Source organism: Peromyscus leucopus, chromosome 3 (assembly GCF_004664715.2).
Source record: "Peromyscus leucopus breed LL Stock chromosome 3, UCI_PerLeu_2.1, whole genome shotgun sequence".
NCBI lineage: Eukaryota > Metazoa > Chordata > Mammalia > Rodentia > Cricetidae > Peromyscus > Peromyscus leucopus.
In genome coordinates, this window is record NC_051065.1 from 148,404,306 (window position 1) to 148,429,837 (window position 25,532).

At 45.0% G+C, this 25,532-nt stretch overlaps 1 protein-coding gene across 4 annotated transcripts; it reads left to right on the forward strand.

The window, feature by feature from the left end:
- The first annotated feature begins 3,373 nt into the window (after positions 1-3,373).
- Positions 3,374-25,499, forward strand: Phc1 (polyhomeotic homolog 1). Of its 4 annotated transcripts, none has more exons than XM_028857811.2 (15): positions 3,374-3,461; positions 6,049-6,206; positions 7,876-7,986; positions 8,863-8,943; positions 9,536-9,685; positions 10,319-10,474; positions 16,673-17,165; positions 18,751-19,535; positions 20,246-20,393; positions 20,606-20,817; positions 21,718-21,832; positions 22,613-22,721; positions 22,918-23,068; positions 23,451-23,682; positions 24,526-25,499. In XM_028857811.2, the coding sequence occupies exons 2-15, from the start codon at positions 6,093-6,095 to the stop codon at positions 24,678-24,680; spliced, it is 3,012 nt and encodes a 1,003-aa protein (XP_028713644.1). In that variant the 5' UTR covers positions 3,374-3,461; positions 6,049-6,092; the 3' UTR covers positions 24,681-25,499. The 4 variants fall into 4 exon arrangements, with proteins under 4 accessions (XP_028713644.1, XP_037060066.1, XP_028713642.2 ...); XM_037204171.1 differs by lacking the exon at positions 3,374-3,461 and adding an exon at positions 3,519-4,581; XM_028857809.2 differs by lacking the exon at positions 3,374-3,461 and adding an exon at positions 4,490-4,581 and having other exon boundaries at positions 10,343-10,474.
- The last annotated feature ends 33 nt before the right edge of the window (positions 25,500-25,532 follow it).

Consider the following 25,532-nt stretch of genomic DNA (forward strand, 5'->3'; position numbering starts at 1 on the left):
ATAAACGACCCAAACAATTGTCTGGAGGGTTGAAATCAAGGAGGGCTGGGAAGCTGCAGCAGAGACTTGAGGATTATTTTGAATCCTTCTCCCTTTACACTTCTTCCCGATGCCTAGCTTTCTTGGCCTGGAGACATATTCCACAGGGTAGAAATCTAGTGTTGGATCTCATCATGAATCTGTATCCTAACTTCTGAAACACTGACCAGAAAAGCCTATTTGAAGCCTTAAAAACCCAGTGCCTGGGATAAGTTCATTAATTAAACCCATTGATGTGTGAACTTGTTCACGAAATTATGATTAAGTAGTGATGGAAGCTAAATGAACCACAAAGAATGGTTGAGATACATTGGAGAAGACAAACGTTTATTGGGTTAGCTCCAGCCCTGAAATGCCTTTTTCTCTGCTGAAAACCAATGGACTCGGGTAACACTTTAACATCACAGTCTCAAAATGCTCTTAATGTTCCTTTCCTTTCTTCCAGCTGGACCTTAAGAACAGTCACAAGATGGGAGGGGTATGTACGGGGTGATGGGCCATTGACTTGTTTCTTTATACTCACCCCATATTTGCATGAAAATGTGGCCCCTCATTTTCACTTGGTTAGTTCTCAAGGAAGAACTATCTCCTCTAGGATCAGCTTAAAGACACCATGCCGTGCTCAGTGGATGAGCAGGAGTCCTTTATCTGACTTTCTATTTGTTTTCGTTGCTGCCACATCGCCTTGCAAATCGCTGCCCTTCTTGAGGTGGCTAAGTCTGCAGGAGGGCTCAGGTCTCTACAAAACAAGTGGAACGCATTTCCTTTTCACCTGTTTGGGCTAATGGCCTTGAGTGTCATGTAGAGCAAAGAAATTATCCAGCCTCCATTCAGCTGAACTGTTTGGTTTGAAAGAGAAAAGACTAACTCCAGAAGAATCATTAAATGAAAATGAGAAAGTTTAGCAAAATAAGAAGGAAAAAATGGGGGAAAAAAAGTCAGCTGAAGATCCTCTAGGGAACAAAATTGTTGATTTGTTTAGGTGGAGATGAACTGTTTTCAAGGTAATTCAGGGTATGAAATGATTTTCTTGTAAATGGAGGCTTTCTTGGAAATTCAGGTTGCTGTGGATACTTTTTTTCCCCACTAACTTAAATTTATTTTGGTGGAAATTACTTAGACCTATGACCCGGAAAAGTGACCTGTCTTGGGGACCTTTACATGAGAATTGAACTCCTGGCCCATAATCAATGCAGCATGTGCTGCAATGAATTATTCCTAGACTAAAGTCAAATCAGAAGCTCAACAAAATTGTCATTTTTAATCCCCTAATGTCACCCAGTAGATGAAGAAACCAATGATCCTGGGTTGCAAAATAAATACATAATAAAAAATCTTGAGGTGGAATATAGCTCTGTGCAGCAGCAGTAAATTCTTCACCATCAAGGGGCTGCAACAACAGGAAAGGCCATGAAAATCTATACACACCCTATAGGTTATTGGGAAAATAAGGATATAACCTCTGACATCTGGATTCTTCTGAGAACACAGTGCAGGCCATGTCCGGACTCGGTAGAGGTGAAAGTTTTTCACAGGAGTCGTGTTTCTTGTCCTGAAAGGGTATAATCTGAAAAATCACCTCTATATTTTTCTTCATTGGGGTTAAATACAATGTTGGCTCATAAGCCATTCCTAAGCCTCTGCAAGAAAGCTTTAACCTTCTTTGACGTACTGAAGACCTAGATTTGAACCAAGCGGGTAACGTTCCAACTGGTTTTTAACCACTGGCTCTTCCTGCCAGAATGTTTCCATTCATCCCCAGCCAACACCTATCTTCCATGGCCTGGCAGCAAAACCTTTTCACCTCTCCACACCCTTGTTTCTGCCTCCCCAGTCCTTTGGCTGCCCTTTGGGGTTTGTATACTTGTTTAACTGGTTCCTAGACGGCTAGTACAGATCTTACCTTACATAAATCTAGCTATAACAAATTAAGAGTGGGAGTCAATACAAACACAAATGGATCTAATTTATAATGAGAGTGCTTCGAGTTTTTTTTCTCTCTACAAATTACACATGGGCTTTCAAAGGAGAGAATTGAAGAGTGGGCTTGAGAAACAACTAATTATGGCTGAGGTTGGCAAAAGACTATGATAGCATCAGATAAAGCATAAATCCCAGCTATTATCACAAGGCAACACCCTTCGGTAAAGGCAATGGAGAGCAGTTATCTTTGTTATCGGTGCACCGATAAGATTCAAGCTTCCAAGAGAGGCCGGCACACAGTAGGTGTTCTAAGAAGGCAGAAAGACTGAGAATAACTAAATCCTGATAAATCAGCGTTACCAATAAAACAAGCCTCCCCCACCATATGCTCAGTCTTTCAAAAGGCAGCACCATTGTTCATCTCTTTACACCCCGCCTTTTCCATTGTTTTGGGCGTTCTAATTCTTTCACACGTGCATGCGACTTCAGAGATGCACAAGCACACAACCAACCCTGAAATCACCGGCTTAAATGTTATTCAAAGCAAGTTGCCTCGGGTTCCTGCTTTTTAAATGAATTGCAGCTTCTAATGGGTTCGGTTTCTGTGCAGCTTTCTTTCCCGCCTTCTTGGAGTTGAGGCGAGGGATTAAACAATCAGCATTCTCTCGCCGTTCCCTCAACCCCAAAGTTTCTCTTTCCTCCTCTCTCCTTCCCTCTGCTCTATTTCCTTTCACAGCCCGTCGTTTCTCAAGGGTCTTTGCTCCGCTTCCTCCCTCTCTGCCTGCTAGTCCCTTTGATCCTTTCTTTTGAGCCCCTATTCCCAGAAGCTGCAGAAAATACCTTCTTTTTCCCCCCCTTTCACGTCACTTCCCTCCCCTCTCCCATCTCCCTCTCTTCTCGGAGGTGAGTCCCTCTAGAGGCCGGCTGGCGCTCTCCGAGCTCCGTCCTTTCAGACGGCGAGAGGAATCCGGAGAGAAAGAAGGGGGGAAGAAAGGAGGAGAAAGAGAACCAGAGCCAGGGGGAAGGAAAAAAAAAAAACAAAACCCAAACCACTCGGGCCTCGAGCGCAGAGGCCCGGGAGCGGCGTCGCCATGGCAACGGGCGCCGGCAGGAAGCGAGGGACCCGCGCGAGGGCGGGCGCGGGGAGGGGCGGGCCGGGGGGAGGGGTCGGCTGCCCCGGAAGCACCTCCCCGCAGCCCCCTCCCCGCCTGCCCGCGGCCCCCCGGCCTAGGCCCCACCCTCGCGGCGGGGCAGGAAGTGACAGGCCCGTGCGAGCCCCCCGGCCTGGCGGAGCCGCGGCGCGGCCGGCACCGGGACGGCGGGAGGGGCGGGGAGCGGCGGCCGCGCCGGGCACCTCCCACCGCGCCTGGGCCCCCGCCCCTCCAGGAAGGGGAGGAGGCGGCGCGCCGCCGAGGCCGAGCGACCCCCTCCCTCCCCACCCCCCCGCCCCTGAGGTGGACGCCCCCCGCGAGGACTCGGGTGCGGAGCCCGGCGCGAAGGTAACCGGGCGGCCGCGGGCCGGGGAGGGGCCGCATCCCGGGGGCTCGGCGGCGCGGGGATGTTTCCTCAGCCACCTCGGCGTGTGCAACGCCCAGGTACCTCCCCCCAGCCGCGCTCCTGCCTCCCGCTCTGCTGCGCGCTGCGGTGCTGCTTCGGGGCTGCGCGTCCCGGTCTCCGTGCTTTGCGCTCGCCGTGCTCGGTGCTGTCTGTCCGTCACCTCGTTGCCTCTGGCCGCTCGCTCGTCTTCTCATTCATTTCTCCCTTCCCGACTTCGGTCCCTAACACCCGAGCATGCTGTCTGGTTATTCCCCCTGCTTCTCGCGCCCCGCCGGGCTCCCCGGGCTCCCCGGGCTCCCGGTCCTTGACTTGTGTGCCCCTCCTGCTTGGCTCCCTACTATTAGAATGTCCATTTCCCTGCTTACCGAGTCCGTTCGCTCCGGGCACAGCACGGTATCCACCCCCTTCTCCCGGTGTGTTTGGTTTCTCGTTGGAACTGCGTTTTCATCAGGGTTCTGTGTAGAACAGGAACCCCTGGGAGTCTTTCTCCGAGGCACCCCCAAGCCCTGCTTCTCGCTCCATTCTTACTGCAACAGAGTTTTATACTCGGGGACTGGACTTCTTCCAACACTTGACCCAATGGGCCCAGTGCCGTATCCACCTCAGTAGTACTTTCTAGTCCCCTCCCATCGGTGTGCATCCTTACACACCCACACTCAAATGGTGGTACCTTTGAGGATGGCCTTTTTGCTCTTCTCCCAGTTTTTAATTTTTAATTCAGGTTGCCGCCTAAACTGTTGTCTTCATTTTCTATGTTTAATCTGGAACTCACAATATGAATTAAAAGACGAGTAGATTTGTGTGCCTGCAAGGTTTTTGATGGCAATTTCCCCAGTGGAAAGACTTTAAATTGGCCCTTTTCTGTTTTACGATCTGGGGGAAATGAGGGGGTTGTTGAATTTATGAACATTTTTTAATGCAAGCCTCTATTGCAAGTAACAGGGTCTGATGTCTCTTGAGTTCAGTGAGATAAGTCCAGTAATCTATACATATAACTGTGCCATGCTGCCTCTAATCCTTACCCCCTCTTTTTCTTCACATGCTGATATTGAGGATTCATGGGTCTGTATCTGTTTAGTGCTTTGATATTTTTGGCAAAAGATGTGGGGAGAAAGGTAGACTGGAGGTGAAGCTGATAGAATGTCCTCTGTGTACCTCTTCCATTATATCCATGTGTGGAGTGACCTTTGCTTTTCCTAAAATGGGTAGAGTTCTCTGGGGACGGTGGTGTGATGAGATGCTGGGGAAAGAATTAGGAGAAATAGCAACTTGAATTGCCAAGGCCAAGAGTTTGACTTTTATTTACTTGTCTGCTGGTTTGGGATGCATTCCTGAGATTACTCAGTTCACCTAATGAAACTATAGATAGCCCTTAGCAGAAATTGTCGTCAGACATTGATATTGCTAAGCCACATAGTGTTTTGGTGACCTGATATTCTAGGAGTCTGGTGTTTCACAAGTGAAGAATATACAGTGAAAGTTTAACAAAAGAAAGAAAAAAATAAGGAGAAAAATAATGTCATTTTAGTGCTGCTTTAGAAGAATGTTTCTATTTGCTTCTCATGTCTCTTTTTCTTTTTTGACTCATATATATTTCTATTTACTTTTGCTAATTTTGATGTCCCCTCTAGAGGGTAAATTCTTACACTTTAATGAAGTTGAATCTTCTTTGTTTGAGTCGGAATGTTACTTAATGTCACATACTTGGGAGTGTGTAGCATGTTCACTTATTTGCTAATAGGGACACAGAAGTTATATAAGTGACAAGCCTGAGGCTTTAATTAGTAGCTTGGCCTGGAGCCAGTCAGCTACTTTGGATATGTGGGCAGTAGGCTAGCTCTTCTGTCCCCAGCGTTTATCCCCTTCTATGACCTGCCCACTGTCTGCCTCAATAGTATCCGGGCTCTCCTCCGTGAATGAGAATACTCACACTGAATGACACTGCTTTAATGACAGATTTTGTTTGTTTGTTTGTTTGCTTTTTTGTTTGGGGAAGAGACATGGTAGTATAAAGACTGGATACACAGAAAATCCTTGTTTCCACTATTATAAAATGGGGACACTAATACTTACTATACAACACTGTAAAAAAATGGTATAGGTGAAGGGTCTGGGCCAAGGAAAGGAGGCACCTAGAGGCTTCACAGGAAATGCTGTCCATTGTTATGATGATAATGGTATGACAGAGATAAAAATAACAGCAAGTTTTAAATGGGTCGATTTTAAACTGTTGAAAAGTGCTGGGGGATGTAAGGTGGCTTGTTATAGTCTGGTCATTTTATTTAATGCTATCCGGGAGGGGGTATGTAAGGTTCTTTCTTTTGAGACAGTGACTAGTTTGAAAAGATGATGGAGTGAAGAGATTGTGTTGCAGATTTGGGAGTTCTAAGACCTCAGAGAGGAAGAGTCTTAGATACTTTGTGGACTTACTGTGGTTTTGAATAATGATGATGATGATGATGACGATGATATGAAATGTCATTTTTAGCTTCGAGGTATAACTTTAATCCTTTACTGATTCCCATCTAGGGCTTGAGTCAGAGCACCATCCTTGGGGACCCTGGACCACGATCATGGAGACTGAGAGTGAGCAGAACTCTAGCTCTACCAACGGGAGTTCCAGCTCGGGGGGCAGCTCTCGGCCCCAGATAGCACAAATGTCCCTGTATGAGCGGCAGGCAGTGCAGGTGAGCTCAGCCAAGTGCTGGGGAGTTCTGGGAGTACTGGCTTGGGTTAGGCGAGGATGCGGAAGACCATCCCCCCAGGGTTTTCTGGAGTAGGTCAAGAATGAGCTTTCTTCCACTTGAGAGTCTTAGCAGTTTACAGAATCAGAGCAAGCAAACCCAGAAGGAAATTTGGTTATTTTGTTTTGGTTTTAGCTATGTACCAAGTTCAACACAGCTTGGGCAACTTGGTGAGAACTTGTCTTGAAATAAAAATACTAAAAGACAGAGCTGGAGAATGTGGTTCATTGATTGAAACAAAGTATTATAAAGTTCATACATGAATACATAAGGTTTAGTCTATTGAACTAGGTTTTAATTAGCCATTTCTTTTCATTGTTAAAAAATATTTATTATTTACTATTATGTGTGTGTTTATAGTGCTGGATTTGTGGAGGTCAGAGGACAACTTATGGGTTTTGTTTCGGCTCTGCAGTATATGCAGGTCCAGTTGGTCCATGCATGGAGCTTCTGGCCAGTTCTGTTTCCATCTACCATCATCTCATTTTAAGAGTGTTGGTAGCCGGACAGTGGTGGCACACGCCTTTAATCCCAGTACCCGGGAGGCAGAGGCAGGTGGATCTCTGAGTTCAAGGCCAGCCTGGTCTATAAAGTGAGTTTTAGGACAGCCAGGGCTACACAGAGAAACCCTGTCTCAAACCAAGGAAAAACCAAAACCAAACAGACAAAAAAAGTGCTGGGATTACAGATGTGCAGCACTGCATCTGACCTTTTGTTTTTCATTGTTCTGGGGTTTGAACTCAGGTCCTTGGGCTTGTGCTGCAAGTGCTCATTCCCAGCGAGCTCTCTTTCCTGCTCCAGTAGTCGAGTTTTCAACTTCGGGCCTTAGAAATTATTCTGACTAATAGAAATATCATGAACATTTTTAGACATTTACTTTTGGACTGTTTGGAAAATATCACGTTTGGAAATGAAGCATTTTTTTTTTGGTAGAACAGTTGTAATTATTAAAGAGTAAGAACATAGCAGAATTCAGTAGACACTAAAATGATCACTATCATTTTTATGAGTAGTCATGATATTGTACAGTAGTTATTTGAAAATGTCAATTAGTTGACAACTTTGCCTAGTAGAATTGTTCAGAAGTTACCACTGCTTTTCTGTCATCGATCTCCAAAACTCAGGGATCTGTATATCTTTGCTGGACACCTACAATATATTGCCTTTTCCTTTTTTTATTAATGTGTATTTATGTATTTGAGATATGGCTTACTCTGTAGCCCTGGTTGGCCTGGAACTCATCATCTTCCTGCCTCACTCTTTTGAGTGCATCTGCCACATGCCCAGCTTTTTTCCTTCTATTAGTCAGTATCCCATTTATTTGCAGTTTGTACAGATCTTTTTGCCGTATGTTTCCAGGACTCATTTTGGGAAGTAAAAGTTCATGTGCACTGGTTTGCTTTTCCTTATATGTGAGGACAGATCATATAATCAGTTGTTTATCCTGCTTTAGATGGCTGTATAGACTACTGAACTCAACATAGTAACAACAAATCAGATATGATGATGGTTCCGCCTCCATCTCCTTTAGTTTATCTCCTTCCTGACTCCCTTACAGTGATGCACATAGGATTAGAAGTGGTTGTTCTTAATTCTGTATCCTGTCTTTTAGGCTCTGCAAGCACTGCAGCGGCAACCCAATGCAGCTCAGTATTTCCACCAGTTCATGCTCCAGCAGCAGCTCAGTAATGCCCAGCTGCATAGCCTGGCAGCCGTTCAGCAGGTGAGAGGTCAGCAGCCAGTTGGAAGGGGAGGGAGGGGTTAGGTACTGCAGGTTTGGGGTAGAAGAGCAGTCTGGGGCAAACCTCATCCTACACCAAAGCCTTCTGTTGCCTCCTGTACTTAAAGGAAAGAGGGTGGTTCTTACATTCTGGACTTGCAGTGTGAACTGTGGAAGACTCTTTAGAGATGGAATGGCTGTGTTGTAGACCTGCTCTGTCTAATATGTTAGCTACCAGCCATATGTAGCTATTGAGTACTTGAAATGTGGCTAGTTCAAGTTGAGATGACATTATAAGATTATAGAAGACTTCAGTTGACAAAAAGGTAAGATATCTCTATCATTTCTATATTAGTTTAATGTTGAGGTGATAATATTTGGGGACAGATGGATCTTTGAGGTAAAAGCATGTGCCTTAAATGTGTGAAACCTGGGTTTAGTCCCATCCCCCCATTCCTCCCAAATGATAATATTTATTTTGTATGTATTGTATTAAATAAGTTACTGAAATTTATATCATCCCACTTAATGCTTTTTAAATATGCATAGTAGGAAGTTATATATGTGGCTTATTTGATGTTGTACTAGACAACTCTGCATTAGATGTATCAGTGACTCATGATGTGACTTGAAGGTGTAGTTCTTCAGCCCAGTAAAGAGTGTGAGAGGGAGAGGACAGGTTGGCTACTGCCCTGGTGTTACTGGGCAGGCTTATATGGTTGTTTGAGGTTATAGGGATAGTGATGTATTTTTTCCTTACTCCAATATAGAGTCTCTCTGTTCTTACCTGACATTTCTGTTTTATGTCATGAATTAATACTAGAAGACAGGGAAACACACAGCCTTTTCATTGTTTCTGTTATGCTTCCCCTTTAACAGGCCACAATTGCTGCCAGTCGGCAGGCTAGCTCCCCAAACAGCAGCACTGCACAGCAGCAGAGCGCTACCACCCAGGCCTCGGTGAGTGCTGTCTCTCCTTGAGGGCAGTGTCTGTCAACGTCTGCTCTTTGCAACTGATCTGAGAAGGTTTATCGTGTCACCAGTGGTTATTATTGCTCTTATTGGCAATAAAAGAACAGGGAACCTATTTGAGTCTGTCAGAGTCTTTGTTTTCAGACAGGCTTTCCCTGGCTAGTCTGTGCTGCCTTGTACTTACAGTCATCCACCCGCCTCTCCCTCCTGAGTGCTGGGATTATTAGGCATGCACTCCATGTATGGTTTGCTATATAGGAGTCTTGAAAAGGGCAGGAAGGAGAAAATTTGGGGGAAGAAGAGATAACAAACGAAAAGTTGCTTTTTCAGAGAGCAACTTTTTGCTTGCTTAAGTGTTGACATTGGTGGTTGTGGGCTTTCTTTTTGATTGTCTTTTGCTTTGGTAATACTCCAAAGGGTATAGGATGACAGTTTTAGACAGGAAGTTGTTATTATTTCTCCTTGATTTCATGAAAGTAGCATTCTATTCTTGATTGTGCCATGCTAAAGTTGTCAGTTGTGTGTATCCTCTTTGATTTCTTCTCAATCCTTAGTCCTGGTTCCTTCATGTACTGTACAGATCAACCTGGCGACCACATCAGCTGCCCAGCTCATCAGCCGATCCCAGAGTGTGAGCTCTCCCAGCGCTACCACCTTGACCCAGTCTGTGTTACTGGGGAACACCACTTCCCCACCCCTCAACCAGTCCCAGGCCCAGATGTATCTGCGGGTAAGTCATAGCCGTAGCCTCCGTTGTCCTAGGGCACAGTTCGTAATTGGTCTTCCTGGCGAAGAATGCAAGTATTTCATTTATTTACTTTTGTGGTGTCAGGGAGAGAACCCAGGGCCTCATGCATACTAGGCAAGTGCTCTGCCCTGAGCGATACCCTTAGCCCGAGAGCTGTTTTATTAAATTCAAGACAAGTTGTTCTATTCCCTGTGCCTTATGTAGGCTAGAAAAGATGCTTTTAGATAACATTGAGATCTTCTGCTGGAAGATGTGGCCTTGACATTTGATAAATCAGTGTTAGATAATAGTCTAACCTTTAAATGTGCAATTTGGGTACCCAGATTCTAAGTATCTCTCAGCTTATCTATTTCTGTGTAGAACTATGTGTCTAACATCCTTGTTGTCTAAATGTCTTTGATGTTTGACTCTTCATTATCATTCTGTAGTCTTCTGTACATTCTAGGTTTTCTTCTGGATGATTCCTCACATTTGGAGAATGAGAAGTTCTTGGGTTGGTGTGGAAAGGGGCAGGCTCAGTTGTTTAATATCTGCTGTTTATTTTGTCTTGTGGTCCTTTCCTTCCATTTCTTCTGTCTCTTCTTCTTCTTTTCCTCTTCTTCCTCTCCTCGCCAGCCACAGCTGGGAAACCTATTGCAGGTTAACCGGACCTTGGGCCGGAATGTGCCTCTAGCCTCCCAACTCATCCTGATGCCCAATGGGGCAGTGGCTGCAGTCCAGCAGGAGGTGCCACCCGCTCAGTCTCCGGGAGTTCATGCAGATGCAGATCAGGTCAGTGGCAACCACTCAATGTGGAGCAGCCCGGGAGCATGAAGGGGATGACTGTAGGCCAGGCCCCTTTCCTCAACTCCTTACATCCCTTAAAACTTGTCATTTGATTTGAGATAAAGAAGGAAGTAGAACTGCCTAAAAGGATCCCTGTGGACCTGGAAGTCTTACAATACAAGTTGATTTTTCTTGGCATCCTTTTGTCCACTGTAGCTTAGTTTTATTGAATCTTAAGTCCCTCATAGAAATGTCACCTGAAGTTAGGGATATTGGGGGGATTCTGTAGAGTTAGATGTGAACTAGCCCTGGCTGAGTTGCTGGTGGAATGTTTGGTTCCCTTTGTTCTTGACTTACTATAGTTCTCAACTTTCAGTCTCCTGTCCCTGTTCATGTTTTCAGTAAAGTCTTTCTTCCATTCGCTTTTTGTGACTTTTTCAAAATACAAATATTTTAATGTTAGCATACTGGTTGTCTCATTCTTTTAATCTGTCAAAAAGTAGATACATATATTCTGCTTGGGTATGTGTTTAGAGCTTTGGAGGATTAAAAGAGATGAGCCGGGGTTGGGGGTTTAGCTCAGTGGTAGACCATGCAAGTGCAAGGCCCTGGGTTCGGTCTTCAGCTCTGGAAAAAAACAAAATAGATGAGTCAACTCTTCAAAGAGCCTGGGGTATAGCAGTGTCACAGGAAATGTAACTAACCCTTGAGTGACACGTGAGTTTCAAGAGCTGGCTGTTACTTTGCAGCATACTCGAGTGGAGACTTGAAGGTAGGCAGCTCTGATCTGGGAGTGAGGAGAAAATTGAAAAAGAAGAGCAAGTGTGAGGCACAGCTCAGTTATATACGTGGACCCCCGTGGGAGGGTGGGGAGTAGCCACAGCAGGGCTCTGATGTAGCCCTGTGCTAGAGCCTTTGCCTGGCATGCACAGTGGGTTGGATCTCCAGTTTTGTCAAAAACAAAGCAAGGAGACAATGGACCCAATGGTCAAGATGCCATTATTAGGAAGGAGCCTAAAAGCCGAGGAAAGGAGGCTGTACTTAAGTTCATGGAGATAACTTCATAATAGCAGAGACCATTGTTGGCTGTTGGACAGCAGATGAACAGAATAAGAAGAATACTTCAGAAAGAATCAAGGAGCATGAATGAGCCTGGGGAGGGGAACTGCCAAAAGACTCTTGGGGTCATCTAGTTATAAAACACCTTTGTAGACTCTTCTAGCAGGAAGGCAAACAGGAGGCTGCTGGTGCTCTCCTAGCAATTCTTTATCCATTATCCATCCATCCATCCATCCATCCATCCATCCATCCATCCCTCCATCCATCATCTATCCGCTGACACTGAATGTGAGCATAGTGGCTAGAATGTGCACATGGTGTCTGTCTGGTTCAGGCTGCAGCTCTGCATTTAACTATAGCACCTCGAGTAAGTGATCTAACGTCTTTGTGCTGTGGCCCCTTCATCTGTACAGTAGATAGAGTATATCTAATGCATGGCGTGCTGTGAGGACTAATTGAGTTGATTAGAAGTGCTTGTATCATAGCTGAACTTAATGTTTAAGATTATTAACTGTTATCAGTCACTCTGTAGTCTTAGATGCTCAGGAAAGTCATGATACCTACTTTTATGGAGACTATAGACCTTTAAAGTACTAGTTATTAAGCAAACAGTTACCTGAGTGGTATAACAATTGCTTCATTAGCAAGAATATGGTGTTCTAAGAATAAAGAAAGGCACTTAGTCTTTGGATGGGCTAGAGATCTAGGAGGTGACATTTAAAATGGGCTCTATAGAAGTTAGCAGGTATGGATGTAAGGAGATGTTGAGTGACTGGAAAACATGATGTCTGAAGATTTTGAGGAAAGGAAAGTTGCTTTGCTTGATGAGTTACAAGATGGCTTATTTTCCAGGAGGACTAGACCTTGGGAAGAACTTTATCTCATAAGGGTTTTGGGGCTGTGTTTAGGACTTTAGGCCTTATATCAAGGGTAATGGGAAGCTACAGTAAGATTTTAAGCATGAAAGTGACAGGGAGTGTGTCCTTTTTTCTCTTTTAGTTTAAAGGCTGTGTTGAATGTGTTACTAGGGAAAAGAATAATATAGGAGAAAGGTAGTGTTGGGGTGCATAGCAATAAAGATGGACAGGAATGCGTGGATTTGAGATGAACAAGAATTATTGAAGGTGAGCCGATTCAGTTTGGAGGACTTGAGGGAGGTGCCAGGTGTGGGGTCTGAAACAGCACTGTAGACTGTTGGTGCTGTATACTGGAGGAATGGGATTAGGTTGAAGTTCACTTTTGGACATGCCAGATTAGAGATGCTTCTGAGACATGTAAGATATCGAGACAGCAGCTCAGTGCGTGCTCCTGAGTTTAGGAGAGCTACCTTGGAGCTAAACATGGGAAAATGGCAGGCATAGATGGCACATCTGTTGAAGTTAAGGAGATGTTTACCATTGTGTGGACTGAAAAGAAGAATGTCTAGTAGAACTCGGAGGGTTGGAATGAGCCCTTAGAAAATCTGAAGATGATGGCTGACAGGGAAGCAGGAAAGAACAACAGAGAGAGGAGAAAGTCTGTCCTGTGGAGTATCATGAAGACAGGAACAGAAATTACAAGACAGTGGTGGATATGGGGTGGGACCTCTCAGTTCTTTTCAGTGTAAAAGAGGAAAACAAGGATGGTTTGTTAATTTAGAGGGAGAGCTACTTCAGAGGACTTGGAGGGGGATTGAACTTGAAGGAGTACTGAGTTTGAAGCCTGTGTGGAGTGTGCATGAGTATAGAGTGGATGCACAAGGGTTTATTTAGCCGAGGGTTAGAGAGCAGGGAAAGGAGAATGAAGCTGGGGCAGGGGAGTAGACAGGGAAAGGGACCCAGGCAGCTCCCACAGGCAGGAGTGACTGATAGAGCCAAGACTAAGAGAGAGTTGATAGGGTAAGCTTTGTAGAAAGCAGGAGGGCAAGGATCCAGAGCAGAGGATGCCCATTGTTAGGAGGAAGAGTAGAGAGAAAAAGGGGGTGATGTGCCACATGCTGGTAAATGCATAGATGGTAGAAGCCATGAGCAGTGCTTTCACTCTATCTGCAGAGGTAAAGAGGAGAAAAGAGATGGTGCTCTGAGGTGTAGGGAGAGTAGGAAAATGTGGAATGGCCATTGCGGAAGGGAAGCTGTAATCAGCCTAGTTCTCACTTCTGATGGGAGTTACAGGAGCCTCAGCAAAGCTGGCCTTCTCTCCACTGTTTTAGATTCAAATTCTCAACTTCACTTGGCTGTACTATGCTGGTTTTCTTTTCTTTTCTTTTTGGTTTTTCGAGACAGACTTTCTCTGTGTAGCTTTGTGCCTTTCCTGGATCTCACTCTGTAGCCCAGGTTGGCCTCGAACTCACAGAGATCCGCCTGCCTCTGCTTCCCGAGTGCTGGGATTAAAGGCGTGCATCACCACTGCCTGGCCTATGCTGGTTTTTCTAAGTGGTTTTCCTGACTTACTCAGGACTGCTTGTAAATCCTCTTCCATGTTTCTATCAAGATGACTTTAAAATAACAACAAAATGCTCACCCTGGAAGCATTCATAACCCTTGTTAAAAAAAATAAAACAGGAGGGCAATGGTGGTGCACACCTTTATTCCCAGCACTTGGGAGGCAGAGGCAGGTGAATTTCTGTGAGTTCGAGGCCAGCCTGGTCTATAAAGTGAGTTCCAGGACAACCAGGACTACACCGAGAAACCCTATCTCAAAATACCAAAAACTCAACCCAGTCATGTGGTACTTGCTTGTAATTCCAGTGGCAGTGAGGTAGAAACAGATGGATCCTTGGCTCCCTGTCCAGTTAGTCTAGTCCAATAGGTGAGTTCCAGAGAGTGAGAGATACTATCTCAAAAAAGGTGGTACGTGAGGAATTGCATATTGCTATCTTTTGACCTGCATATGGATGTGTACACATGTGTATCTATATCCCACACATGAGCATCTGCATATAAATGAACACGCACATATGTACAAAGAAAGCAAGAAAGGTATTTTGTTACTAACTTAAAAAAATTGTGCCTTTAGTACACAAAATTTGATCAGTCCTAGTGATGTGGTTTATTACCATCTTATCATTGGTCCTCTCATGGCTCATTTTTTAAAAAATTCAGTTTTAAATAAAAAATTATTTCTCTCTGTACATATGTGTATGCCTGTGTGAGTTTATGTGTTGCATGTGCATGCAGGGACCTGCAAAGGCTGTTGGAGCCCTCAGAACTAGATTTCGAGGAGGGTCTGAACCATCATATAGGTTCTGGGAATAGAACTTGGGTCCTCTGCAAGATCAGTAAGTGCCTTAGTCCCCTGAGCCATCTCTCCAGCTTCTTACTCAGCTGTTGTTAGTAGAAGTAGGAAGCAGGTTGGGGGTGTAGCTCAGTGATGGAGTCCTTGCCTTGTATGTGAAAGATGCCCCGGATTGAAGCCCCAGTGCTTCAAACCAAAAACATAATGTATTGAGCAGTTTCTCACTGTGTCTAGGACTGCCTTTGTCCATGGTATCAAGTATATGTACTGATTTCTAGGATCATCCTTCCCTTGGTCCCTTTTAATATAGCTTCATTGCCTCTTTCATATTTCTGAAATTTACTTTGAAAATTAATTTTCATGGGAAATGCAGATATGTGCACAAATTGAATCTGTGTTATTTACCATTGAATTTTAACAATTACCAGTATGTAGCCATTCTATTCAGGCTCCTGCCCTCTGACCATGGATTAATTTGAAGCAGAGTCTAGATACCATGTTTTTATATGTATGCATGTATACAATATATAACATGATATATAATTATATAAATAGCACTATGTAATATAAATATTGTTATGTATTTTGTATATGACGTGTTTTATTTGTATTCAAAGAAACTTAGCTGTATGCAGTCTTTTTGAGAATACAGTTTCGTTTGTGTTTTGAGATAGTATCTTGCTATGTTGGCTAGACCAGCCTCAAATACTGGTCTTGCCTCAGCCTCAGCAACATGGATAACAGCAGCTTGCCTCTGCACCTGGCCTGAGAATATTTTCTTCACAGCATATTACAAGATATATTTGTTTTATAGTCATTATTTATAATTTTAATTTTTATATAATAATCTGTTTAAATTTAGTACCCTTCTTCTGTGGATGGCAGTTTGGGTTGCTACCTATCTTTTGTTACTCTGTATGGTCCATCCTGCTGCCTGGCAGTGTCTCTTGTGGAATTACAGTGTGTGTGTATGTATGTGTGTGTATGTGTGTAAAGGTGTGACTAGTCATCATTAGGATATGATGGCAATTTCTTCCTCAAAATGTTTACAAAGAAATGGCTTCAGCTTTGGATTTTTATCATGTTTATTCTGATTATTAAGATTAATTGTGATAGTGTTCTGATTAATAGAATCAACTAGGTAGCTATTTTTCTTTCCCTCTCTGTTCATGCCCAACTGGGTTACATTCTAGGACTGTTAATAGTAAACAAGACAGATTAAATTTGACGTTTGTAAGTTACAATTCAGACTGCTTATTTTAATTCTCTTAGTGACCCAGCATAGCCCCAACTACCTTTCTTGTTTCTTATTTTTCTACTCCCTGTAAATCAATACAATGAAATATTTATATTAAAACATGACGTTATGTTTTGGTTCTGTGGCCTTGCAGATGCTTTTAGATATGCCTTTAGATCCTCCCCTTCACCGTCTCTCACCTCTGAGCCTTGGTACAGACTTCGTCTGTTGAGGAATCTTTGGTCTCCCAGTTGGAGTTGATTTTCATGCTCTGTACTCCTTTAAAACTTGGTTTATATTTGTGTTTATAGTGCTGTGTTATACTTGCTGATTTTCTACTCTAACAGAAACCATGCAGCAGGGGCATAGAACTCTTATGTTTCCACTGTCCAAGGAAATATGTGAAGTGTAGTGTATGTATTTAGTAGATGCTAAGTGAATATGAAGAAAGAGAAAGTCAGGGACATATTTTGAAGGAATAAATGTTGAAATTTGATGATAGACTTGATAGTGAATGACAGACTAAAAATTCAGATGTGTGTACAAAGCTTTTTGGGAGACTGGAAGGAGTTAAGTATATTGGTGTAGAAGTCAGGGTGAAGTCAGATAGGCTGTGAAGTATTACAGTGTAGCTAGTTTTGTGCTTGTGAGTCAGTCACAGGAATCTACACACACCCGTACATTATATCTTCCAGGTGCAGAACTTGGCAGTGAGGAACCAGCAGGCCTCAGCTCAAGGACCCCAGATGCCAGGCTCCACTCAGAAGGCCATCCCTCCTGGAGCTTCTCCTGTTTCTGGCCTCTCCCAGGCTTCTAGCCAGGCCCTAGCTGTGGCCCAGGCTTCTTCTGGGGCCTCAGGCCAGTCACTCAACCTTAGTCAAGCTGGTGGAGGCAGTGGGAATAGCCTCCCAGGCTCTATGGGCCCAGGTGGAGGTGGCCAGGCGCCTGGGGGCTTGGGTCAGTTGCCATCTTCAGGATTGGGTGGTGGAAGCTGTCCCCGGAAGGGCACAGGAGTGGTGCAGCCCTTACCCCCAGCTCAAACAGTGACTGTGAGCCAGGGCAGCCAGACAGAGGCGGAGAGTGTGGCTGCCAAGAAGGCAGACGCAGATGGGAGTGGCCAGCAGAGTGTGGGCATGAACCTGACCCGGACGGCCACGCCAGCCCCCAGCCAGACGCTTATTAGCTCAGGTAAGGTGTCACCTCTCACAGTGTCATTAATCTCTCAGAAGTCATTTGAAATACTTAAGAGTCCCCCTCCCTCTTTTTAAAATTCTTGGCAATGGACTGGCAGAAGGAAAGAACATCTTGAACATGCAGCTCAGTGACAGGAGAATGAGCGGTTGAAGATCTTACCAGTTTCCTCCGAGCAGCAACCGCCTCTAAAGTGCTCCGTCTGCTTTCATAGGGCTCTGAGTTTTACAGTTTGTCCTGTTCAGTGGTTCACAGAATTCTAATGGGATTGACAGATGTGCTAGAGGTGAATCTTTGAAGGCAGATTCCCTGTTCTCATGCTACTTACAGAGTAGATTCAAGTGTGAATGCTCTCCTCTTTTTAGCTAGAGTGTAAATACCAAAGGTTCTTAAGACCAGCAAGAGGAGCTGTGGCTCAGTGTGTGTGGTTGACTTGTGATTGCTTATATCAATAGTCAGGACAAACGGAATTAATAAGAACAGTAACCCTAGTTTGTACTTGCTTTCAGGCTGGGTCAAATGTAGCCAGTGTCTATACTTGGTAATGTTGGTTTTTGTCTTCTTTGTTTCTATCACCTTAATCATTGATGTGTTTGGATAATTTCATCACAAACATGACTGATTAGATAGATACCTTAGCCTTCCTGTCCCAGAGTGCTTTCACACCATATGCTTTGTGCATTCTTTGGACAGTCTAATAACATGCAGGGCAGAGACTGTCAGCTCCAGTTTGCAGCAGAGCAAACAGTCGTCAGAGCCTGTGTCTGCTTTCTTAAGACTTTTTAGATGGTGGCCTCATGTGATGAACTTTAAAATGGAGGCGTTTGTGCAGGATGTTGATACCTTTACCTCTGGGTATTTATTCTTTCCATGAATATTAAATACATCTTATGTATCAAACACTAGAATGGGTTCTAGCGATGTCAAAATGAATAAAACATGGATTCGGTCTTGAGGTAACGAAGGAGGGGTCAACCATTCTTTGCTAAGTACCAAGTGAAAGGGTAGGATGGTTATAGCAAAGAAAAAAGAACTGACTGAAGGTGATTAAGGGGCCTCCCTCCATTCATCTCTTCCTTCCACTGTGTGTGTGTGTGCGCACACGCACACACTTCTTGGGGTTGAATCTAGGCCTTAAACATGCCAAGGCAAATTTCTATCACAGAACAGCCTTAGTCCTGTCTTTCTTTTTAACTTACATTTGGAGAAACTGCTCACTAAGTTGCTTAGGTAGGCCTTGGACTCGCCTGAGTCACCTGAGTACTTGAGCTTCCAGGCTGTGTCCTTGAGACCTTTGTCCTGGAGGTCGTCAGTAATGTCTAACTCAGTGGAAGAGTCTGAATAAAGTGATGTCCTGGAGGTCGTCAGTAATGTCTAACTCAGTGGGAAGAGTCTGAATAAAGTGATGTTGAAATTCTATGAAGGCTTGATTTCCATTCACTGTCTGATTTCCAAATGATGAGATTTTCATTTATTGATTCCAGCATTGGGTACATCTTAGACAGACGGCTTTGTTTTTAATTTAGGATTATTATTTCTGCTTTTTTCCTCTTTGTTCCATTCTGGCTTGTTTCACACATAGCCACATACACACAGATCCAGCCCCATTCACTGATTCAGCAGCAGCAGCAGATCCACCTCCAGCAGAAACAAGTGGTGATCCAGCAGCAGATCGCCATCCACCACCAGCAGCAGTTCCAGCACCGCCAGTCCCAGCTGCTTCACACAGCCACACACCTCCAGTTGGCCCAGCAGCAGCAGCAACAGCAGCAGCAGCAGCAGCAACAGCAGCCGCAAGCAACAACCCTCACTGCCCCTCAGCCAGCCCAGGTCCCACCTACTCAGCAGGTCCCACCCTCCCAGTCCCAACAGCAAGCTCAGACCCTGGTGGTCCAACCCATGCTTCAGTCTTCACCCCTGTCTCTTCCACCTGACCCAACCCCCAAACCACCCATCCCCATTCAGTCCAAACCACCTGTAGCACCCATCAAACCTCCTCAACTCGGAGCTGCTAAGATGTCAGCTACCCAGCAGCCACCACCACATATCCCTGTGCAGGTTGTCGGTACCCGGCAGCCAGGCACAGCCCAGGCACAGGCTTTGGGATTAGCACAGCTGGCAGCTGCTGTACCTACTTCCCGGGGAATGCCAGGGGCAGTCCAGCCTGGCCAGGCCCATCTGGCCTCCTCGCCACCTTCATCACAGGCTTCTGGTGCACTTCAGGAGTGTCCTCCCGCGTTGGCGCCCGGGATGACCCTTGCTCCTGTACAGGGAACGGCACATGTGGTCAAGGGTGGGCCTACAGCCTCCTCCCCTGTCATGGCCCAAGTCCCTGCTGCTTTCTACATGCAGTCTGTGCACCTGCCGGTGAGTGCTGTTTGATCATTTCAAAGATACTACTACTTACCTGCATCCTTGTGGGCTTGGGACTGAGTGGAAATAGAACTTAATTTTATAGGTGAATGAAGAGTTGAGAAGGTGAATGCTGGCATGTGTGTGCTCTTTTTTAAGAGAGAGGTTTTTATATCTATATGTTTATATATGTTAAATATATGTTTACATAAACATAAAAATATAAAATAGCTAAACTTCAAATTCATAAATTTATTACTAAAATCTTAGGACTTTTATATGTATAGAGTGTCACTGGGTAGTGGTGGCGCACGCCTTTAATCCCAGCACTCAGGAGGCAGAGCCAGGTGGATCTCTGTGAGTTCGAGTCTAGCCTGGTCTACAGAGCGAGATCCAGGACAGGCACTAAAACTAAATGGAGAAACCCTATCTCGAAAAACCAAAAAAAAAAAAAAAAAAAAAAAGCATGCTTTAACCAAGTCTGTCTTCGTAATGCCAACAGTTCTTAGTTGCTCTACAATGAGTCTTTCAATCCTCAGTCAGGACTAAGTGGTGTCTTTCTTGTCTTGATCCAGAAGTTACACTAATTGGGGATGACCAAGAAGTTTAGTGTATCAAAGGAAATAAATTTGAGCATCTGGAACTAAGAATATTCTCAGGAAGTATGCAGTTACAGTGTTCCTTTCACACTTAGATCTTAGTTTTCTTGGTTGTTCATCTTTTAGGGTAAACCCCAGACATTGGCTGTGAAACGAAAAGCTGAGTCTGAGGAGGAGAGAGATGACAGCTCCACGTTGGGCTCTGTGCTTCCCACAAAGGCATCACCAGCATCAGAGAGCCCAAAGGTGCTGGAGGAGAAGAACAGTGTTGGAGGTGAGTAACACAGGAGCTAAGAGATAAATCTAGTTCAGTGGAAAATGGGCCTGAACTTGGTGAGCAGTAAATAGATACAGAAACATGGGCTCTATGCTGAATGATCAAATACGAGCATGTTGTGGAAGATCAGACTGCCTCAGTAGTAGGGGAGTTAGTTGTGTCATATCATAGCTGTTCCTTAATGTGTGTTTTTTTTGTTTTGTTTTCAGAGAAAGCTGAACCAGCGGCCAGTTTGAATGCTAATCCTCCAAGCAGTGACTTAGTAGCCTTGGCCCCTACCCAATCAGTACCACCTCCTACTCTAGCCTTGGTGTCCAGACAGATGGGTGACTCAAAACCCCCACAGGCCATTGTGAAGCCACAGATTCTCACGCACATCATTGAAGGCTTTGTTATCCAGGAAGGAGCAGAGCCTTTCCCGGTGAGGGCAGGGCCTGAAAGTGGGGCTGGGAGGAGAGAAATGATCTTTTTTTCAGATTCCCCTAAGAACAGAAAGTGCAGAACTACTTAGTCATTAGAGAACGGTTCATTATGCTGCTTACTTAGTTACAGAGGAGGGAAGGAATGCAAGGGGAGCTTTTGGACCAGAAAGTGAAAATACTGGGAACAGAAGACAGGAAGGTTGTTTAGTTAAGTACACTAGGTGGTCATAACCACAACCGAGTCGTCTTGATTCCTTGCACCTTTGTGGAGGGAGTAAGTGTAAGAATTTGTTCTTCATTGACTTAGATGGAAAAAGTCATTTAGAGACCCTTGGCTGCCATATTGAAAGAGCCTGGGGCTGGAAAGACGCCCCAGCAGTTAGCAGCATATATTGCTCTTGCAGAGGACCTGAGTTGCATTCCCAGCCCCCATGTCACACAATTTACAGCCACTTATACTATACTAACTCTAGCTCTTGAGTGTCCGACTTTGGTTACCTGGCGTACATGTACACACACACACACACACACACACACACACACACACACACACACACATACTCACACCCCCCACACACACCTGCTGAGTGTGGTGGCACACACTTTTAATTTGAGCCCTTAGGTGGCAGAAGAGCAGGCAGATCACTGAGTTCAAGGCCAGCCTGGTCTACATAGCAATTTCTAGGATAGCCAGGGCTACACAGTGAGACTCAGCCCCAACTCCCCCATTTCTTCCCAAAAATATCTTAAGAAAAAAAAAGAAAGAAAGAGATCCCCTGTGAGCCAGATTTGGCCTTCAACTCAGGGCTCATCCAGGCAGGGACATGGGAAATGTCATGGAAGGCTGTAGAGGGGAAAAAAGGATTTAGGCTACCTTAACTGGTCTTTCTCTGGGACAGGTGGGATGTTCTCAGTTACTGAAGGAATCTGAGAAGCCACTGCAGGCTGGCCTTCTGACAGGGCTGAATGAGAGTCAGTCAAGTGGCCCTTTGGGAGGAGACAGCCCCTCCATAGGTAAGGAGTGGATGCTCATGGAGATGTCTGATGGGGATGAAGACTGAACCCGGTTCTAGCACATACTACGCAAAAGTTCTACGACTGAGCCACATCCTGAGAGGTCATTCTTTTGAGACAAGGTCTCACCCTGTAGCCCAGGCTGGCTTTTAACTTCACATCCTCCTGAGTCTGGGGATTACAGGCTTGGGTCACCACACCTACCCAGTCTTTATGTATTTAAAGTAGGACATTTAGGGAAAGTCTGTCTTGCACAGACGTGTTCTGCTGAGTGTGTGGAACCATACAGAAGGCACTGTAAACATTTTTGCCTACGCTTTTGTAGGTCTTTGTGGAAGAAGAGTGTTGTATCTTTCTCTGTATTGGTCAGCCTCTTCCATATTCAGAACAGAGTCCTATCTGAAATCTGAGTTGAACCAGAGTAAAAGGAGTAAGAAATAATCTGACTTAAGGTTGAGAAGATTTTAAAGTCTCCATCTCTTCAGAGTCTTGCCTGCACCTAGATATGTCTCTGACTTGCTGTCTGTGTAGCGAAGGCTGACCTTCACCTTCCTGCCTCAGTATCCTGTGTGCTGAGATAATAGGCCTGTACTCTTATGCCAAACCATGCACTTCTTGAGGGACAATCCTTTTGGGTGTTTGTTTTTAGGCATTCTCAGTTAGGTTGTGTAGGTCTTTGCAGAAAACCCTGAGGAAAGTGCGTATCCAGTTCTGAGCCTAATAGTAATCGTGGGGCAGCAGAGCCTCACAGTCGTCACTCACGAATGCCTTGTTTTCCAGAGTTAGATAAGAAAGCCAGTCTCCTGAAGTGCGAGTATTGCGGGAAGTACGCCCCGGCAGAGCAGTTCCGTGGCTCTAAGAGGTTTTGCTCCATGACGTGTGCAAAGAGGTACACTGGGCACCAGCCAGCTAACCCTCATTGAATTTCCCATTGAATGTCTGTCTTTTTCATAACTGGTGCTTTGTCCCTTTTTGCTTTCATTCTCTTCCCCAAGTCAACTCTTACAATATCAGTTCATATTTGTGAAAGGGCAGTGTGTTGTTTCCATAGCACCGTGACATCTTCTGTGTACCCTGACCTGTAGGTACAATGTGAGCTGTAGCCACCAGTTCCGCCTGAAGAGAAAAAAAATGAAGGAGTTTCAGGAAGCCAGCTACGCCCGTGTTCGGAGGCGAGGACCCCGCCGCAGCTCTTCTGACATTGCGCGTGCTAAGATCCAGGGCAAGCGCCATCGGGTGAGCTGCTGTCACAGAGTCAGCTAGCCTGTAGAGTGCCCCCCCACCCCCATTCCTTTGCCTGGGTAAAAGCACTGGATACAGAGCTCTGGTTTGACCATATTGTAAGAGACTCTCCTGTCTCCTTCCATCTGACTACAAGTTTATACGTCCGTGATGAATCCTTCACTGTACTTCAGATAATCCAGGGACAGTCAAAGAAATGATATTTGAACGGTGCTGTAGAGTAGTAGGCTTTGTGCATCTGCAAATGAAGTACAGCCTTCGTTTACCTGTTCAGATAGTTTTCCTGTTTAGCTCAGGGTTGCAGGGAAGGGAGGTGGGAGAAGGAGCTCATGATGCTGCTCTCACTGGCTGCACTGGTTTGCTGTCTCTTCTGAAGGGTCAGGAGGACTCTAGCCGGGGCTCGGATAATTCCAGTTATGACGAAGCACTCTCCCCAACATCTCCTGGGCCACTGTCAGTAAGACCTGGACATGGAGAACGTGACCTAGGAAACACCATTACAGCTCCACCTACACCAGAATTGCATGGCATCAACCCTGTGTTTCTGTCCAGTAATCCCAGCCGATGGAGTGTGGAGGAGGTCTACGAGTTTATTGCTTCTCTGCAAGGTACTGGGAGCCTCTTCAGCAGAACCAGGCCTGAGTTCCCTGAGGTCATCCCACAAGGGCACCTGACTGACCTGGAAGCAGCTGGGCTTTTGTCTGGCAGCATGGGGGCTGCTTTTCTACAGTGTCGTTCACTAATTTCCTTCTGGGTTGACACCATTACAGTGTCTGCGGAGGTTTTTTGGTATTTGTTTTTATTTTGAATTAACCATATTTCTCACTTTGATTTTTTTGGATAAGTCTCTTATTTGTTGTATGTGAGTAACCGAGCATGCATGAATTTTTCAGTGGAGTGAATTAGAAAAGCCTTTGGCGACTCACTTTCTTCAAGGGAGTGCTGCCTCCTTAAACATGAGTTTTGTCTGAATTCTGGATCCTTAAAGGAAAATGCTGCAGAAGCTGTTAATCTTTTTTGCCGTTGTTAAAGAAACCATGTGTGTAGTTCTTCTTTTTCTGTATAGCAGCCCTGACTGTCCTGTGACTTGCTGTGTAGACCAGGCTGGTGAACTCAGAGATCCCCGTCTGTGCCTCTTGAGTGTTGAGAGATTAAAGGCGTGCGCCAGCACCACCCAACTAAAGTGTAGTTTTTTTTGTTGTTGTTTGTTTTTTATCTCTAAAGGAGTTACGAAGTTATTTCTGTGAACAACTTGCTGCTTTCTTGAAGATATAATAGAGTAGCTGGTGGCTGTAATTTCACTTGCTTTCAAAGCTTGCCTCAGATCTATTACTGAATTTAGTATGGTGCTTTAGAATTAGCTATCACTAGGCCTGTTTCTCTTTAGTTTCTTCCCTTGTCTTCTGACGCCACCATGCAGTTTCTCACGTGTTCCCATCTTTTCCTTTTAGGCTGCCAAGAGATTGCAGAAGAGTTTCGTTCCCAGGAGATTGATGGACAAGCCCTTTTATTACTTAAAGAAGAACATCTTATGAGTGCCATGAACATCAAATTAGGTCCTGCCCTCAAGATCTGTGCCAAGATCAATGTCCTCAAGGAGACCTAATGTGGTCCGCTGCACAAATCAGCCTAAAGCAGAAGCGCCAACTATTCAGGTTCTAACCTGGGGCCAGCAGACTTTGCGGAAGAAGAGCGAGCTGTTCCTCTGTGACTCCCTATGGGGGGTGTGGAGACAGAAGTGCAAGAATTGGTTGTTGGTGCTACATGGTGGCAGCTTTGACATTTTCTCTGGGTTTCACCTGCACACACACACATACACATACACACACCCCATTCTCACTAATCACACCTACCCTAATCCAGTTTTTAAGCAGGCAGACTAGAGACTAGGACTGCTGCTCCACCTTATCCGGGAGTGGAGTGACTAGCCAGGATGTCACTTCTCCAAGAGGAAGAATGTCTTGTATGGTAAGGCAAGGAAATGGGTGAAGTGTAGGTTTGCCTCCCCAGTGGGAGGTCGGTTTTCCCAGCTTGTGTGACACAGGTAGCGAAACCTGGTGCTCTCCTCCTCTGGATTGTCTCATTGTGGCTGTAGCTCAGTTTTCTGTTCATTTTCTCCCTTAGATATGACTGTTTCTTCCTGTGTCCGTGGCAGGGTCACCAGCCAGGGTAGACACTTGGTCAGTATCTGATTTGCTGCAGGGACTAAAGGCGTTTGACTGACAGGTGTGGCTGTTGTCATTCTTTCTGCATCCCCGCCCCTTCTGATTTGTTACCATCTTCAACCTTTTCTATCCCAACTCTGCTCTTTCCTATAGCTTTACAAACAGGAGTGCGTGGGGCTAAGGTCAGGATTGTAAGCACCTGCCTTGGGCACTATTCCTTATACAACAAAATATTAAATATTTTTTCTTCCTCAGTAAAAGGCTGAAAAGTGGTCTCCATTGTTTTACTCCAT